Source organism: Triticum dicoccoides, chromosome 3B, assembly GCF_002162155.2.
Source record: "Triticum dicoccoides isolate Atlit2015 ecotype Zavitan chromosome 3B, WEW_v2.0, whole genome shotgun sequence".
NCBI lineage: Eukaryota > Viridiplantae > Streptophyta > Magnoliopsida > Poales > Poaceae > Triticum > Triticum dicoccoides.
Genome location: NC_041385.1, coordinates 243727967 through 243743704, shown reverse-complemented (window position 1 = coordinate 243743704; position 15738 = coordinate 243727967). Strand labels below are relative to the sequence as shown.

Below are 15738 nucleotides of genomic sequence, written 5' to 3'. Positions count from 1 at the left end.
ACAACGCGGTTGATGTAGTCGTACGTCTTCACGATCCGACCGATCCAAGCACCGAACGTACGGAGCCTCCGAGTTCAGCACACGTTCAGCTCGATGACGTCCCTCGAACTCCGATCCAGCCGAGTGTCAAGGGAGAGTTCCGTCAGCACGACGGCGTGGTGACGATCTTGATGTTCTACCGGCGCAGGGCTTCGCCTAAGCTTCGCGACGATATGGCCGAGGTGGAATATGGTGGAAGGGGGCACCGCACACGGCTAAGGAACGATCCGTAGATCAACTTGTGTCTATGGGGTGCCCCCTGTCCCCGTATATAAAGGAGCAAGGGGGGTGCGGCCGGCCCTTGGAGGAGGCGCGCCGGAGGAGTCCTACTCCCACCGGGAGTAGGACTCCCCCCCCCCCCCCCCCTTTCCTAGTTGGATTAGGACTTGGGGGGAGGGAAAGAGGGAAGGGGGGCGCCGCCCCCCCTCTCTTGTCCTATTCGGACTAGGGGGAAGGGGGCGCGTGGCCTGCCCTGGCCGGCCCTTCCTCTTCTCCCTCATGGCCCACTAAGGCCCATTAACCCCCGGGAGGGTTCCGGTAACCCCCCGGTGTTCCGGTAAAATCCCGTTTTCACCCGGAACCATTCCGAAGTCCAAACATAGGCTTCCAATATATCAATCTTTATGTCTCGACCATTTCGAGACTCCTCGTCATGTCCGTGATCACATCCGGGACTCCGAACAAACTTCAGTACATCAAAACTTATAAACTCATAATAAAACTGTCATCAAAACGTTAAGCGTGCGGACCCTACGGGTTCGAACACTATGTAGTCATGACCTAAAACCATTCTCGGTCAATAACCAATAGCGGGACCTGGATGCCCATATTGGTTCCTACATATTCTACGAAGATCTTTATCGGTCAAACCGCATAACGACATACTTTGTTCCCTTTGTCATCGGTATGTTACTTGCCCGAGATTTGATCGTCGGTATCCAATACCTAGTTCAATCTCGTTACCGGCAAGTCTCTTTACTCGTTCCGTAATACGTCATCTCATAACTAACTCATTAGTTACATGCTTGCAAGGCTTAGGTGATGAGTATTACCGAGAGGGCCCAGAGATACCTCTCCGACAATCGGAGTGACAAATCCTAATCTCGAATTATGCCAACCCAACATGTACCTTCGGAAACACCTGTAGAGCACCTTTATAATCACCCAGTTACGTTGTGACGTTTGGTAGCACACAAAGTGTTCTTCCGGTAAACGGGAGTTGCACAATCTCATAGTTGCAGGAACTTTGTATAAGTCATGAAGAAAGCAATAGCAGTATACTAAACGATCAAGTGCTAGGCTAACAGAATGGGTCATGTCAATCACATCATTCTCCTAATGATGTGATCCCACTAATCAAATGACAACACATGTCTATGGTCAGGAAACATAACCATCTTTGATTAATGAGCTAGTCAAGTAGAGGCATACTAGTGACTATAGTTTTGTCTATGTATTCACACATGTATCATAATACAATTCTAGCATGAATAATAAACATTTATCATGATATGAGGAAATAAATAATAACTTTATTATTGCCTCTAGGGCATATTTCCTTCAGCTGTTGTTATGCTTATTTAAACAATTGACCGGATTGAAGATTAACTTTCATAAAAGCGAGTTGTTCTGCTTTGGTAGAGCCAAGGAGGAACAAGAGGCTTATAGGCAATTGTTTGGATGTGAATTTGGGGCTTTACCTTTTACATACCTAGGTATACCCATTCACCATCTTAAGCTAACAAACAGAGAATGGAAGTGCATTGAGGATCGGTTTGAGAAGAAACTGAGTTGTTGGAAGGGCAAACTTATGCCATATGGAGGCTGATTGATTCTTATTAATTAGGTGCTCACGAGTATGCCGATGTTCCTCTTATCTTTCTTTGAAGTCCCAGTTGGGGTTAGGAAAAGGCTGGACCTCTATCGATCCCGATTCTTCTGGCAGAGTGATGAACTAAAGAGAAAGTACCGACTCGCCAAATGGGATATCATCTGTCGACCAAAGGACCAAGGGGGTCTTGGTATTGAGAATCTTGAAGTCAAGAACAGATGTCTTCTTAGTAAGTGGCTGTATAAGTTATCAGTTGAGACTAACGCAATGTGGGCGCAGACTCTCCATAATAAGTATCTGCAGTCCAAGACTTTGTCCCAGGGGACAGTGAGACCAACTGACTCGCCGTTTTGGAAGGGGCTTATGAGAGTCAAGGCCGCCTTCTTTAATAGAACAAAGTTTATTGTCGGTAATGACAACAATACTCGTTTCTGGGAGGATACTTGGCTTGGTGATACGCCGTTGGCGCTCCAGTATCCGTCCCTGTATCGTATTGTTCAACGACGTGATGCTCTACTTGCAACGATTATGCAGTCCGTTCCCCTTAATATTCAGTTTCGGAGGGTGCTTGTTGGCGACCGGTGGGAAGCATGGCTTCATTTGGTGAGTAGACTGATGGAGATTCAGCTAGCTCATCGGCCCGATCAGTTGTGTTGGAAACTTACTAGGTCTGGAGAATTCACGGTTAAGTCGATGTATATCGATGTTATTAACTCTAGTGTTATTCCTAGTTCCAAACATGTTTGGAAAGTCAAAGTTCCTTTGAAGATTAAAGTGTTTATGTGGTTTGTGCATAAACAAGTCATTTTAACAAAGGATAACTCGGTTAAGCGCAACTGGACAGGATCTACTAGGTGTAGTTTCTGTGATCGGGACGAGACTATTAAGCACCTCTTCTTTGATTGCCCGTTGGCGAGAGTTTTGTGGCGCACCGTGCAAATTGCCTTTAACATTACTCCTCCGAATTCGGTCAGTACGTTGTTTGGAACGTGACTTGTTGGGATAGAGTTCAAAACAGCTAGACACATTCGTGTAGGAGTATGTGCGTTGTTGTGGGCAATTTGAAACTGCAGAAATGATTTGGCTTTTAACAGAACAACAACTATTCATTTTTTGCAGATTTTATTCCGAGCTACTACGCTGATCCGTATGTGGTCCTTATTCACTCCGACGGAGCCCAGGGAGCGTTTGGTTACTGGATCTGTCCGATGGAAGATGATAGCGCGGGATATCTTCAACCGGTTTGGATGGCGGTCATGTAATAGGATATGCGATTAGTTTACCTATCTTTGTTATGCCAGCCGGTTGTGGCTTTTGGGCCTTTTGTTTTTGGCGTTGTGGCTCTTTGTGAGCTTGCCGTTTTATATTGTTTTCAGACTTTAAGACCTTGTTGAACCTCTTTTATTTATAAATGTGGCTGTATGCATCGTTCTGATGCAGAGGCCGGGGAGTCCCCCCTTTTCAAAAAAAATGCTCCTTCTTGCTTGAAGAACATGTGAAAAGTGAAAACTGCTGAAAGCATGCCAAGTTGCAAAAAAGAGAATTGTTCATGCTCAAAATGTCCATAGTTAGAGATGCAGCCTCCAGCAATGTTTAGAATGTAATTGCATAAAAGGATTTGTGGGTATACATATGTCATGTCAATTGCAACTTTCATTGATTGATGTGCTTGGTAAATGGGATATGTATCCTTTTATGACGCTCATATCGTTTCGTGTTCATATTTACGTCTAAAACAATATGAAATAACTTGCATTGGTTAACAAACATAAACCAAGGGTATTATGGACGTTTCAGCATACAACTCATGTCACAATCTCGTACTGCTATCTTTTAATCTTTTAAAAGAACGAAACGGCCGGTTCCGTGGGCGTTTCCTAAAAATCTGATTTTGGAGAATGTGGAGCTGAAAAGAACCCCAAAATCTGCTATTGGAGAATATGGAGCCGAGAGTGGCCCTAGTTCGAACTTGGCCTCCAAATCCCAGAAGTTAACGGTCGAACGCCTCGAATTCTCTCTCACGCACACTGCCTGTGGGCCCGTGCACCCGCTCCCCTCCCCTGATTGCTGCGAAGTGCTCAAAACGCCCGAACCCTCCCGAAACTGATTTTGAAATCTCATTCACAGGCCAGGAAAAAAAAGAGGAAACCCTCCGATCCCCACCCTCTCCAATGGCCGCTCCGCCGCCGACGCTCACCCTGGCGGTGGAGAAGGGGCCACGGGAGGGGGAGACCCGGCAGTGCAGCGCGGGCGCCGCCCTCCGCGTCGGTCGCGTCGTCAAGGGCAACGATCTCGCCGTGCGCGACGGGGGAGCGTCGCAGCAGCACCTCGTCATCGAGTTCCTCCCGCCTCCCGGCGCCGGATGGGCCGTCTCCGATCTCGGGTCCTCCAACGGCACCCTCCTCAACGGCAAGCCCCTCGTGCCCTCCGTTCCCGCCCCGCTTTCCCACGGGGACCTAATCAAGGTCGGCGATTCGACCGTGCTCGCCGTCTCCATCGCGCCTGATTCGGATCCCAAGCCTGCCGCCAACCCCAGTTCCAGGCGCTCCTCGCGCCAGACGGCGGCGGTGGCACCGATGGTGGCGGAGGAGAAGCCCCCTGCGGTGACCCGCCGTGGCGCACGGAAGAAAGCGCCGCCGGCCGCCCAGCACCCCGACACGCAGAAGGAAGATCCACAGGCAGAGGGAGTGGCGGTGGATGAGAAGCCCCAGGTGGTTACGCGCCGGGGAGGACGGCAGAAGCTGGCTGCAGCAGAGCCCCTATTTGAGATTGAGGAGACTGTGGAGGCGCCTCGCCGTGGAGAGCAGATGAAGCCCGTGGAGCCTTCTGCACCAGAGAATGAGGAGGTGGATAAGGAGGAGGCCACGGCGGTGACGCGCCGTGGCAGACGGAAGAATGCTGCGCAGGCCCCTGAACCAGAGAAGCCCACAGCGGTGACACGCCGTGGCAGGCAGAAGAATGTTGTGGAGCCCTCAGAGAAGGAAAAGGAGGAGGCCACAGCGGTGACACGCCGTGGCAGGCAGAAGAATGTTGTGGAGCCCTCAGAGAAGGAAAAGGAGGAGGCCACAGCGGTGACACGCCGTGGCAGGCAGAAGAATGTTGTGGAGCCCTCTGAACCAGAGAAGGAAGAGGAGGAGGCCACGGCGGTGACACGCAGTGGCAGGCAGAAGAATGTTGCGGAGCCCTCTGAACCAGAGAAGGAAGAGGAGGCCACAGTGGTGACACGCCGTGGCAGGCAGAAGAATGTTGTGCAGCTCCCTGAACCAGAGAAGGAAAAGGAGGAAGAGGCCACAGTGGTGACGCGCCGTGGCAGGCTGAAGAATGTTGTGGAGCCCCCTAAACCGGAGAAGGAAGAGGAGGAGGAAGCCCCGGTGGTGACAAACCGCAGAGGGAGGAAGAAGAGTGTGGTGACGGACGCCCCTCCGCAATTGCCTCCAAAGATGAGGTCAGTAAGGGGCCGTGGCAAAAAGGCTAATGCAAGCGACATGGTTCTTGAGGATGTGGAAGAGCAGGGAGGAAATGAGTTGGCTGTATCAAGAGTTCGTCCTGAGGACCTGCTCGTTTCGACGACATTGAAGGGTGCTAAGGCGCAGAAGAGGGATAAGGTGGCATCTGGGGATGGAGACGTAGAAGGGGCTGCAGTTTCATTGGAGGAGAAAGTGCCGAAGGGGAGGGCCAGTGCTCGGCTTTCCGCTTTCGATAATGGTGCCAATGCGGCTGCAGCGCCCATTGAAGAGATGGAGGAGGCTGTGGATGCAACGCTCCGAGGGAGGCGGAAGAAGGCCGTTGAACCTCATGAACCAGAGAAGGACGAGGAGGAGGAGACCATGGTGGTGACACGTCGCGGGAGGCGGAAGAAGAACATGGAACCTCATGAACCAGAGAAGAAAGAGAAGGAGGACAAAGCCCCAGTGGTGATCCACCATGGCGCAACGAAGAAGAATGAGGCGGCAGTTGCTCCTGTATCACTGCCTCCAAAGAGGAAGTCTGCAAGGGGCCGGGGAAGGCCTACAAGGGCCAGTGCAATGAACACAGTTCTTGAGGAGGAGGAGGAGCAGGGGGGAAATAAGTTGAGTGCGTCAAGAGCACGCACAGGGAAGCCATTGACTTCGACGACGGTGAAGAAGGGGGATAAGGCAGCAGCTGTGGATGGAGAGGTCAAAAGAACTGCAAAGGCGTTGGAGGAGAAATTACCAAAGAGGAGGGCCGTTAAGCTTGCTGCTAACAATATCTCTTATGCGGCTGCAGCCGAGCCCACTGAAGAGATGGAGGAGGCTACAGAAGCGTCTCACCAGGGGGGGCAGAAAGCCATGGAGCACCCTGAACTAGAGAATGATGAGGATGCAACCATGGTGACGTGCCGTGGGGAGCGGAAGAGGGCTGCTGTGGTGAAGCGCCGTGTCGCCGGGAAAAAGGATGTGGTGGCAGTGATGAGGTCTGGAAGGGGGCGAGGAAGGGTTGGAAGGACTAGTGCAAGGAATAACCTTCCTGAGGAAGGCAACATGGTGGTAGAAAAGGAAAATGAATTGCCTGTGCCAAGAGAGCTGGCAGGGAATCTGCCAGTTGCGACCGTGGTGAATGGGGGTGAGGATAGAGAAGTCAAAGGAACCAAAAAAGCAGTAGAGTCTGAATTGCCAAAGGGGAGGGCCAGTGCCCAGTCTTCTTCCGACAACAAGTGTGAGGAGGAACAGGGTAGTGCGAACGGTTCTTCTAGAGTTGCCAGTGCCCAGTCTTCTTCCGGCAACAAGGGTGGTGCGAATGGTTCTTCTAGAGTTGATTCAGGATCTAATGGAATCCCCAACACAACAAGCAAATACAGAGAGGTACAGTAAACATGGAAGTCAATGAGGTAATATAGTTATCGATATTCTCGAATGATGTACTTATCTTTAATTATCTGTTGCAGGATAGAAAACTGAAGCCGTACTCGACTCCCTTTGATGTCAGACTGGATAGAGCTCTGAAGAAATACTCTGCATGAGTTACTGCTTGCTAAGTTTAAGAGTTAAAAATGTGTTATGATTGTGTGGATAGGTTCTGTTTCTATTCTGTAGGAAGAATGACTCGTAGATTTTGGAGTCTGAATCCAACTGAATTTTGTGTGCATTGAAATGGAGATGCATGTTTTGTTCCTATGCTTGATACAGAAGTTCAAGAGAAAAAAATGCTTGTTTGTGTTTTGACTTTGCAAATGTTTATTGGGAAGATGCTTTGGTTGTTATTCTTCTTTCCCTTTCCATGTTCTTACATATTTCCTATATTCGTATTTGGTATGACACTGAGGAGGGACTGAACTTGATTTGTGTGCTTACCGAGAAGGTTGTTGTCACCTTGGTTTTGCTGGGAGTTTGACTGAAGCAAAGAAGGCAAGATCAAGATAATCCTGTCTGCTACTTCTAAAAAAAAAGATTGTCCTGTCTACTTCCCAGTTAGGACTTGCTGTTTCATTTTGATGCCTTCTATCCTTCGTCCTTTTTCCCTACTCACACTTCAAGATGCATTATGTTCTTTTTTGAGGAAATTCAGCATTCTTGGTTACTTTTTCGCTCAAACTGTCCAAATGTCATTCACTTGGTTTGACCGCTCATTCAATATCTTGAGATGATTTACTTGTTCAGTTACAGGACTGACCTAGAGGGAACAACAAAGACAGGACACCAAAGCCAAGGAAGGATGAAATTCAATATTTGACTGGATTACTAAAGATACTATGAACCAACTTGGAGTTATTCTGCAGAATATAGGTGCGAATCTTTTCAGTGTATGATGAAAAGTGTCTCTTGCACTCTTCACTGACTGTCATTGACTTCAAAGAGCTCTCAGAGGGTTCTAACATTTCAGTTTATCCAATGTTCTGAGAACTTTTATCCAAGCCATGTTGCCCTAATATAGCCTTTTGTCAGATTCTCTCGTGTTTATTGTGAAGCCATATTTATGGCATGATCAAGACAGTCCTGGCTATAATACGAGACTTGAGCTTTGTAAACTATAGTGATTTATAGTTCTGTGTTCAACTCTAGGAGATTCACTTACACTTCCTGTTACACATGTGAAACTGTACACAGGGACTGTGAACTCAATTTTGGTAGAAAAGAAGAAAAATAGATTGCCCACACATTTTGTACACATTCAAAACTCTAGAAGATTCACTTCACGTCCTGTTAATCTTTAAATTCTGCATGAGGTGCTGCTGCTGAAAGTTAACTGTATTGAGTTTGATGTGGATAGGAGTCGTTGTACTTTGTCTAGGAACAATGTTTCGTAGATTTGGATTGTGGAACCAATTGAATTTTGTCTACATTGAATTGGAGAGGCATGTTCCTTGCCTGTGCTGTAAATAGAAATGCCAAAAAAAATGCTTGCATGCGTCTATATACATTGCGAATAATTCTGAGCAAGATGGTTTGGCTATCGCCCTTGTTTCCATGTTCCATACGTACTCCCTATGTAAGTAGTGACCTAAAAGGTCTTATAAAAGGTAACAGAGGGAGTATATCTTACCAAGAGGAGTACTGAAGTTTATGCATATCACCTACTGAGAAGTCCAGAGCCACCTTGATTTAGCTGAAAGTTGACTCAAGCAAAGATGGCATGATCAAGACAGTCCTGGTTGCTTCACGGTTAGGATTTCGTGTGCATTATGAGGTCTCATCGATTTATGCTTTCATTCCTTGCATCATATTCTTCCTGAAAGAAATTCTACATATCTGTGTTGGCTTACTGTTCGATTAAACTGGCTGAATGTTCACTTCGTTTAACTGCTCATTTAAGTTCTTAAGATAACTGCTCATTCAGTTACAGGACTATTAGAGAAAACACCAAAGGAAGGGTATCAAAGGCGAAGGTTACAACAGAAGGTAATATAATCTAGTTTCTTCTTGAAGCAATTTTGCAGAACATAGTTGTGACATTCTTTTCAGTTTATGACCAGAAAGTGGGCTCTCATGCCCTGCCGTTGATTCCAGAGATTGGTCTGGGTGTTCTTCCAAGTCATTATAGATTGCCATCCTTGATACCCCATTCTGCGAAGTCACTTGATTTGTACATGTACTTTTCTGTTCATTGCCAAATTATTTCACCTGCCATGCTGCAAGATATTTGTGCTTAAATAGCAAAATTGTCGCTTTCACTTAAGCTCTACGAGGTTCACTTACTTCCTATCACACGTGACAAGTGACAACTGTACATAGGGACTATGGAATTAGTTTTGGTAGGAAAAGGAGACAGATTATTCACACGTTTTGCAACAGTACGAAAGTTGAAAGACATAATACTACAAAGATCATAGAAACGTGCTTGTGCATCTTATGAACTTGAAGAACATTGTGTTGAACCGTCGATTCATCAAACTGTTGGGAAAACCGCAGTTCAATCCTAAATTAAGCATCCACCAGACATCAGCAAGAAAAATAGAAATCTGCCACCCTTGGTTGGTTGGGCGTCCAAGACAACCCAAATTTGAAACTGAGTTTCACAGCTCGAGTTAAACTGAAATCTTGGTGTGTGGAATTAAATTTTGTGGGTTGAATGGTCTCCAACATTCGCTTGATTTTGCAGTCCGTTTCTATGAATCCAGCATCCACTGTTAGCTCCTCTTCCATAGCAGGAATTTTACTTTCTATGGAAGAGAATATCTAGCGTACTTTGCTTTGAATAGGTATAAATCAGTTATTTGTTTTTGGACGTCGATAACTGCCACACGTGTGGTATATTCGGCATGCGCCCACATAGCGTGTGTGGTGTGAACAGGAGGCAGCCCACATGGGCTGTGTGTGGGCGGATATTAGAATTGCCCACACGTGTAGGCGCGCCTACTTCGTGCCACACATCAACAAGTACTACTCATCTCCACCCCCCGCGTGTGGCACGAAGCAAAAATGGCCACATGTCCTAACGCAACTACGTTAGGTACACCGCGTAGTTGCCATCCTGGTTGGCAGATGTAGTTATCCGGGATGGCAAGTCTAGTTATAAAAGCATGACAACTCTATCTGTTTTGGTTAACTATAGTTGTCATGTCTAATTTACAGCTAATTTATGCTAGTTGCCGCGTGTAATCAAACCGTAGTTGCCGTGTGTGATTAACTACTTGCCACATATGGTCAAACAGTAGTTGTCATGTGTGGTCCAGCCATAGTTGCCATGTGTGTTTATCTAGTTGCCACGTACGCGTAACTGCAGTTGCCGTCTAGCAAAAAATCACAGTTGCCATGTGTGTTTACCTAGTTGCCACGTTCATCTAACTGCAGTTGCCATCCACAACTTAGGAGTTTTGTGTGGGCGAAAAGTAGTTCGCCCGCATGCGCATGAACTAGGTGGCTGATTGTGTGGGTAGAAACTAGTTCGCCCACATAGCGCAGCTGGCAAAGCAGCATGATGCTAGCGTGTGGGCAAACTCTCCAACACCCACACACCAGCCCCGTCCTATGTGGCACACAAAATCAACCTTTTCGTGTCAAGATTCGTGCAAAAGGCACTGGACGACGATCAAGGCGTGTGGACGAGTTGAGTAACGCCCACACGTGTTGGCGTTAGTGTTTCCGTTGTTTTTAATCTTCTCATGCCTGCCAGGCGTACCTGAGATGGAGTTTCACATCAAAGCTTGATGGAGTGACACCGCGCCAGACCGGCAGGAGCAGACTGCAGGTTTGTGGCTCGTCCCTTGGCATAAACTTTCCCTAGGATTGTATCGAACAGTATGCTTCTATGTGTTCGCTGGAATATCGGTTTCGGGCAGACCCATGACCAGTTCCTGCATATGCTGAGACTTGAGAGTATGGCAATTCTTTGAAGCAAACACAACAATTTCTGCACAAAATCCTTTGTTTGTCAGATGTTGTCATGTGTTCTGCGAAGAAGTCGTCATGCAAAATGTTCGCAATTACCATGTCCCACGGCGAACGTTCGCTGGCTACTGGGGTTCTTTTGTTTTCCTTGCGAAAATGAGGCTAACCCTGAACTCTGCATCCATTGATGCCAAGCATTGAGGCCAAACAAATACGTTTATATAAAAGAAAAACCTTAGACCATCCGTATTGGACCTTTGCTCGTGTCAGTATCTTCACAGTTCTATCACGAACTCTATGACTGTGGACCATATAATTCACCGGTCGTGCGACTTGCGCCCAGACATCAACATAAAAACGACAAGCCAACTTTTATGTAAAAATTTGGCAAGACAACATAGGCAGGAACCTACAACAAAACACACCCTCAAAGTAACACAACGTCTACTTGATATCTCGTATAGGTCTACCTAGAGGGTTGCTGCGAGCCTGGCGACAAGCTCCTTGGTAATGGAGGGGCAACTCGCAGTCAGATGCTCGTAACCATCGCTCGCTAAGACTGCTCTCAAGTTGGCAGGCGAGCTGCAGAGAAACGCGAAGACGGCCTCCTTGAGCCGCGGGTACTGGTGCTGCTCGGCCAGTGCCAGGGTCGTCGCCGCGGTGGCCGCGTCGAGGTGCCTGCACAGCTTGTCTTGGCAGACAAGCTTTAGCCTCTCCATGTCGTATCTGTCTGCCGCGACGAGCAGGTGCTGGGCCATGGCTGTCGCTTCTTTCCTGGTCGTGGTGGGCAGCTCGTCGGTGTAGATGAAGTGGAGCAGTGCCTGGAACACGGCCGCGTCCATGTCCTCGATGTGCACGAGCCTCATCTTGTTCTCCTTCATGGGGCCGACGAGCTGCCTTGAAGACCGGTGACCGGGCAGCAAGGATGCACCGGTGCGCCGCGAATGTCTCGCGGCCAACCTTGAACGACACGTCGCTCCCCTCCTGATAGGAAAGCATCTGGGAAAGGTGCCGGGGCAGGGCGGGCGGCGGCACCACCACCGCCGGCTCCACGCGCACCTCGTTCATGAAGACGGCGAGGTCGCACCGGACGTTGAAGCAGTCATCCCTGAGATAGCTTGAGCTCTCCAGCTCGGACCTCTTGACGAATCTGTCGAAGCTGAGGGAAGTGTCGTGCTTGGTGAAAGTGCACTCGTCTTTGGTGAAAGCACACAACGGAAAATACTCCGTGGCGTGACCGGGCAAGCTGAGCTTGACTTTTGCATGCACGACGTCGACGCCCGTGGCGACCATCGTGCATTCGAGGTGCATGGATATGTAGCCTGCGCTGCCCTGGTCGCAGCCGTTGGGGTAGTACTTGATGCGCCATGTGTGGCCTCCAACCTGGAACTCTCCGGAGGCGACATGCTGTCCCCTTTGGAGCATCATCTTCGTCCGCGAGTAGCCTTCGATCTTGAGCACGTGGTGCCCGCTCATCTCGGAGACGACAATGGCCGAGGCGGACGGCGTGGAGCTCGGCGTCGCCGTCGACGGGAGAGAATGTTGTGGTTGTTGGCGTCGAGGGTGAAGCGAATTCACAAACTCCAAGCACGTCCCCATGAACCACCGGTGGCGGTGATGCCGCTGTCGCTGATCCACGGTCGCCGTGGTTTTGTTTAGCTTGTCCTCGCAGACCAACTTTAGCCTTGCCACTTGATATCTGTCCGCCGCCGCACTTAACTGCCGTACCACGGCAGGCACGTCTTGCCCGGCCATGTCCGGCAAGGAGTCCGTGTATATGAAGTGGAGCAAAGCCTGGAACGCCGGAGCATCCATACCGTCGATGTTGACGCACGTATCAGCCTTGTGGCCGGAGATCTCCGCCTTGAAGACCGGAGACCGTGCCGCGAGCATGCACCTGTGTGCACCGAACGTCTCGTCGCCGACCTTGAACGCCACGTCGGCGCCGTCCTTGGTGCGAAGGAGGCGGGCGAGGTGGACGCGCAGGTCGGGCTCCGGCACGTCGAGGAACGTCTCCTCCACGTGCAGGCCCAGGTCGCTCATGACATCGACGTCGCACCGGATGGCGAAGCCGTCGTCCTTCAGGTGCGCCGAGTTCTCCAGGTCGAGTCGCTTGACGAAGCGGGGGAAGGCCCACCCCCCGGCTTTAGGTCCCGGCGACGGAAACGTTCGTATCTCGCTGCTGCTGGTGACGTATTCCGGCACCGGCTCGCCGCCAGTGTCAAGAAGGCTGAAGCGGAAGCGCGCCTTCACGGCGGCTGCCTTGGTGTCGGGGTCGACGAGAAGGCTGACGGAGATCCAGTCGGCATGCTCCTTGGCGGAGCCGTTGGGATAGTACTTGACGCGCCAGATGCGGCCGCCGATGGGGAAGCCGCAGGACAGGACGTGGTCGCCGGTGGCCATCATCGCCTTTGTGTGGGAGTATCCGTCGATTCTCACGAAGTGGTGCCCCTTGGCCTGCACTCTGCCAACGATGGTGCAGGTCTTCATGGCGGCGACGATGGAGGGATCGGATCGCGGGCACAGGGTTTTCTAATCCCCTTTTACAACCGGCTGGTGATAGCTACGCGGTTTGTTTACCGGCGAATCTCATCTCCGAGAGAGGGTAGCACTGCAGTACTTGCCAGGAAACCGGCTTGCCTACGCGGAGTCGATGATACGAACAACGGAACAAGATTTGTTCAACACCTCGTATCTATCCCGTACACCGGAGTTCAAAACCGGTTCTTTTGTGCACGATATGTACACAGGTTGTAGCTGGAACATATGCCCGTGCGTTGCAACGGGAGATAAAATAATATGCGTTTAAAATCAATGGGAATTATATGTGCAAGCAAAACTCTGTGTGCACACAAAAAAATAACATTTAGTTTCTCGGTTTCGTCACGTGTGAAGAAATTAATCCGCTATTTTTTCATTCATTAATTGAGGGCATTTAAGAGTTTTGTTACGTCATTGCACGCAGAGAAGGGCCATGAGTTATTCAATCTACTCTTCCTTTCAATCCTTTCAATCGAGGGATTTTAAGTTATGATGTTTCTGAATATTATAGGAAACATGAACAATTTTTTAATTCCTGAACAGTTTTTTGAAAATTGTGTACACTTTCGAAAAAACGCGAACAAAATATGAAAGGGAACACTTCTTAAAATTCACAAACATTTTCTAGAAACACCAACTTTCTAATAAAAACATGAACATTATCTTAATTTCTGCACATTTTTTTAAAACGGTAACATGTGTTGAAAATTCATAAGATTTTTATAAAATGTGTATCTTTTAAACACGGACATTATTTTTAATTTTGAAAATTTCACTAAAATATGAATACTTTTCAAATTTGGAGAATTTTCTAAGTGCTATTTTCTTTTTAGAAATCCCAAATAATTTTGAAAAACAATTGTTTTTAAAAAACAATGGGCTACTTTTTACAAGTTCCGAATATTTAGCAAAATAGCAACAAAATTTTGGAATTCTTAAAATTTTCTAAAATTTGTTTTTTAAAATTTTGAACGTTTTTTTTAGAATTTAATATTTACGAAATAAATTCTAAAAGAAAAATAAACTTGGAAGGGGAAAAGGAGATAGGGAAAGGAGATTAAAAATAGAATTTAAATACAAAAAAAGAAAAATGTGTTGGTTGTCCTATGCGAAACTCTGACTATTAAATAAGTGGGCTGGCTTTGCTGGGCCACAGCGCGGCCCACGGACAAAAATTCTTTTTCTAGTAGACAAATGCATAACAATTTAGTGGCAGAACCTATTTGGCCGGCCCATGTACGGGGTTCGCGTTTTTTTTTTCTTTAGCTACAGCTTCCTTTGCTGTTTCCTGCGTTCTTTTTTCGTTTTCTTTTCTGTGGTTTTTTGCTTCCCTTTTTTTCAGTGTTTGTCCGGTTCTCGGTGGTTTTCTGTGGTTTTTTCTTTTCTTCTTCTCTTTACTGTGTGTTATATAAAAAGTTCACCTCCTATTACAAAAAATGCTCATCGTATATTAAAAAAATGGTTCACCGTACATTATGAAAAGTTCACTATGCATTACGAAAATGTTCATCGTGTATTACAAAAATGTTCATCGTACATTTAACAAAATGTTCATCGTGTATTACAAAAATGTTCATCGTACATTTAACAAAATGTTCACGGCATATTAAGAAAATGATCACTGTATACTTGAAAAATGTTCAGCGTATATCACACAAGTGCTCAATGCCTACTTAGAAAAATTCCAGTATATATTGCAAAAATGTTCATTGTATATTAAAAAGATGTTCAATGGTTGAATTTATGTATTTATTTTATCTGTCACTGCGCTCAGTTCTTAAACACTCTCGCACCCAATTAATCACTAGTATTGGTGAGCTCAACTGGTAAAGAAAACTTATAGTCTATCGTTGATCGCGCGTTCGATTCCTCGACTGAGCATCCATGACCAGTTAAGCGTGAAAATAAACGCCAAAAACAAACCGCACCAGCAGGAGATCGAACCCATGACGTCCCACTCGTGAACTCAAGAACCTAACCAGTTAAGCTAATAACTTCTACTGGTTTGGAAGCAGCGCGAGGTTTTAACGTATAGAACAACTTTTGAAATTTTTCGAACAACTCAAGAAAATCGAGAACAAAAATAGAAAAGGTGACAAATGTGAAACCCTTTTCAAAACCATCAACAATTTTTAAAATTTGAACAAACTTTTCAAACATGAACAATTACTGAAAAAGTTGAAAATAATTTTTTAAAATATACATTGAACATTTTTGTAACATACGCTGAACAATTTTTAAATATATACTGAACATTTTTGTGATATATCCCGAACAAATTTAAAATATACATTGAACATTTATGTAATGTACGCTGAACAATTTTAAAATAAATATTGCACATTTTTGTGAAATATCCCGAACAAATTTAAAATATACATTGAACATTTCTGTAATGTACGCTGAACACATTTTGAATTGTGAACAAAATTATAAAACCTTTGTGATTTTTATGAAATCATGAAGAAAATAAGGAATTTTAAATTTTTCAAAAACAAATGATGAAAATAAATACAAAAAGGATAAATAAAAAGAAAAAGA

The 15738-nt window shown here is 46.8% G+C and overlaps 1 protein-coding gene and 1 pseudogene across 1 annotated transcript; one reads left to right on the top strand and one right to left on the bottom strand.

Moving 5' to 3' along the window:
* The first annotated feature begins 3526 nt into the window (after window positions 1-3526).
* LOC119275724 (titin-like) lies at window positions 3527-7050 on the top strand. The gene is made up of 2 exons (XM_037556624.1): window positions 3527-6693; window positions 6777-7050. The coding sequence occupies exons 1-2, from the start codon at window positions 4042-4044 to the stop codon at window positions 6849-6851; spliced, it is 2727 nt and encodes a 908-aa protein (XP_037412521.1). The 5' UTR covers window positions 3527-4041; the 3' UTR covers window positions 6852-7050.
* Window positions 7051-7097: 47 nt separating this feature from the next.
* On the bottom strand, window positions 7098-13422 carry LOC119279507 (annotated as a pseudogene).
* Window positions 13423-15738: the final 2316 nt, after the last annotated feature.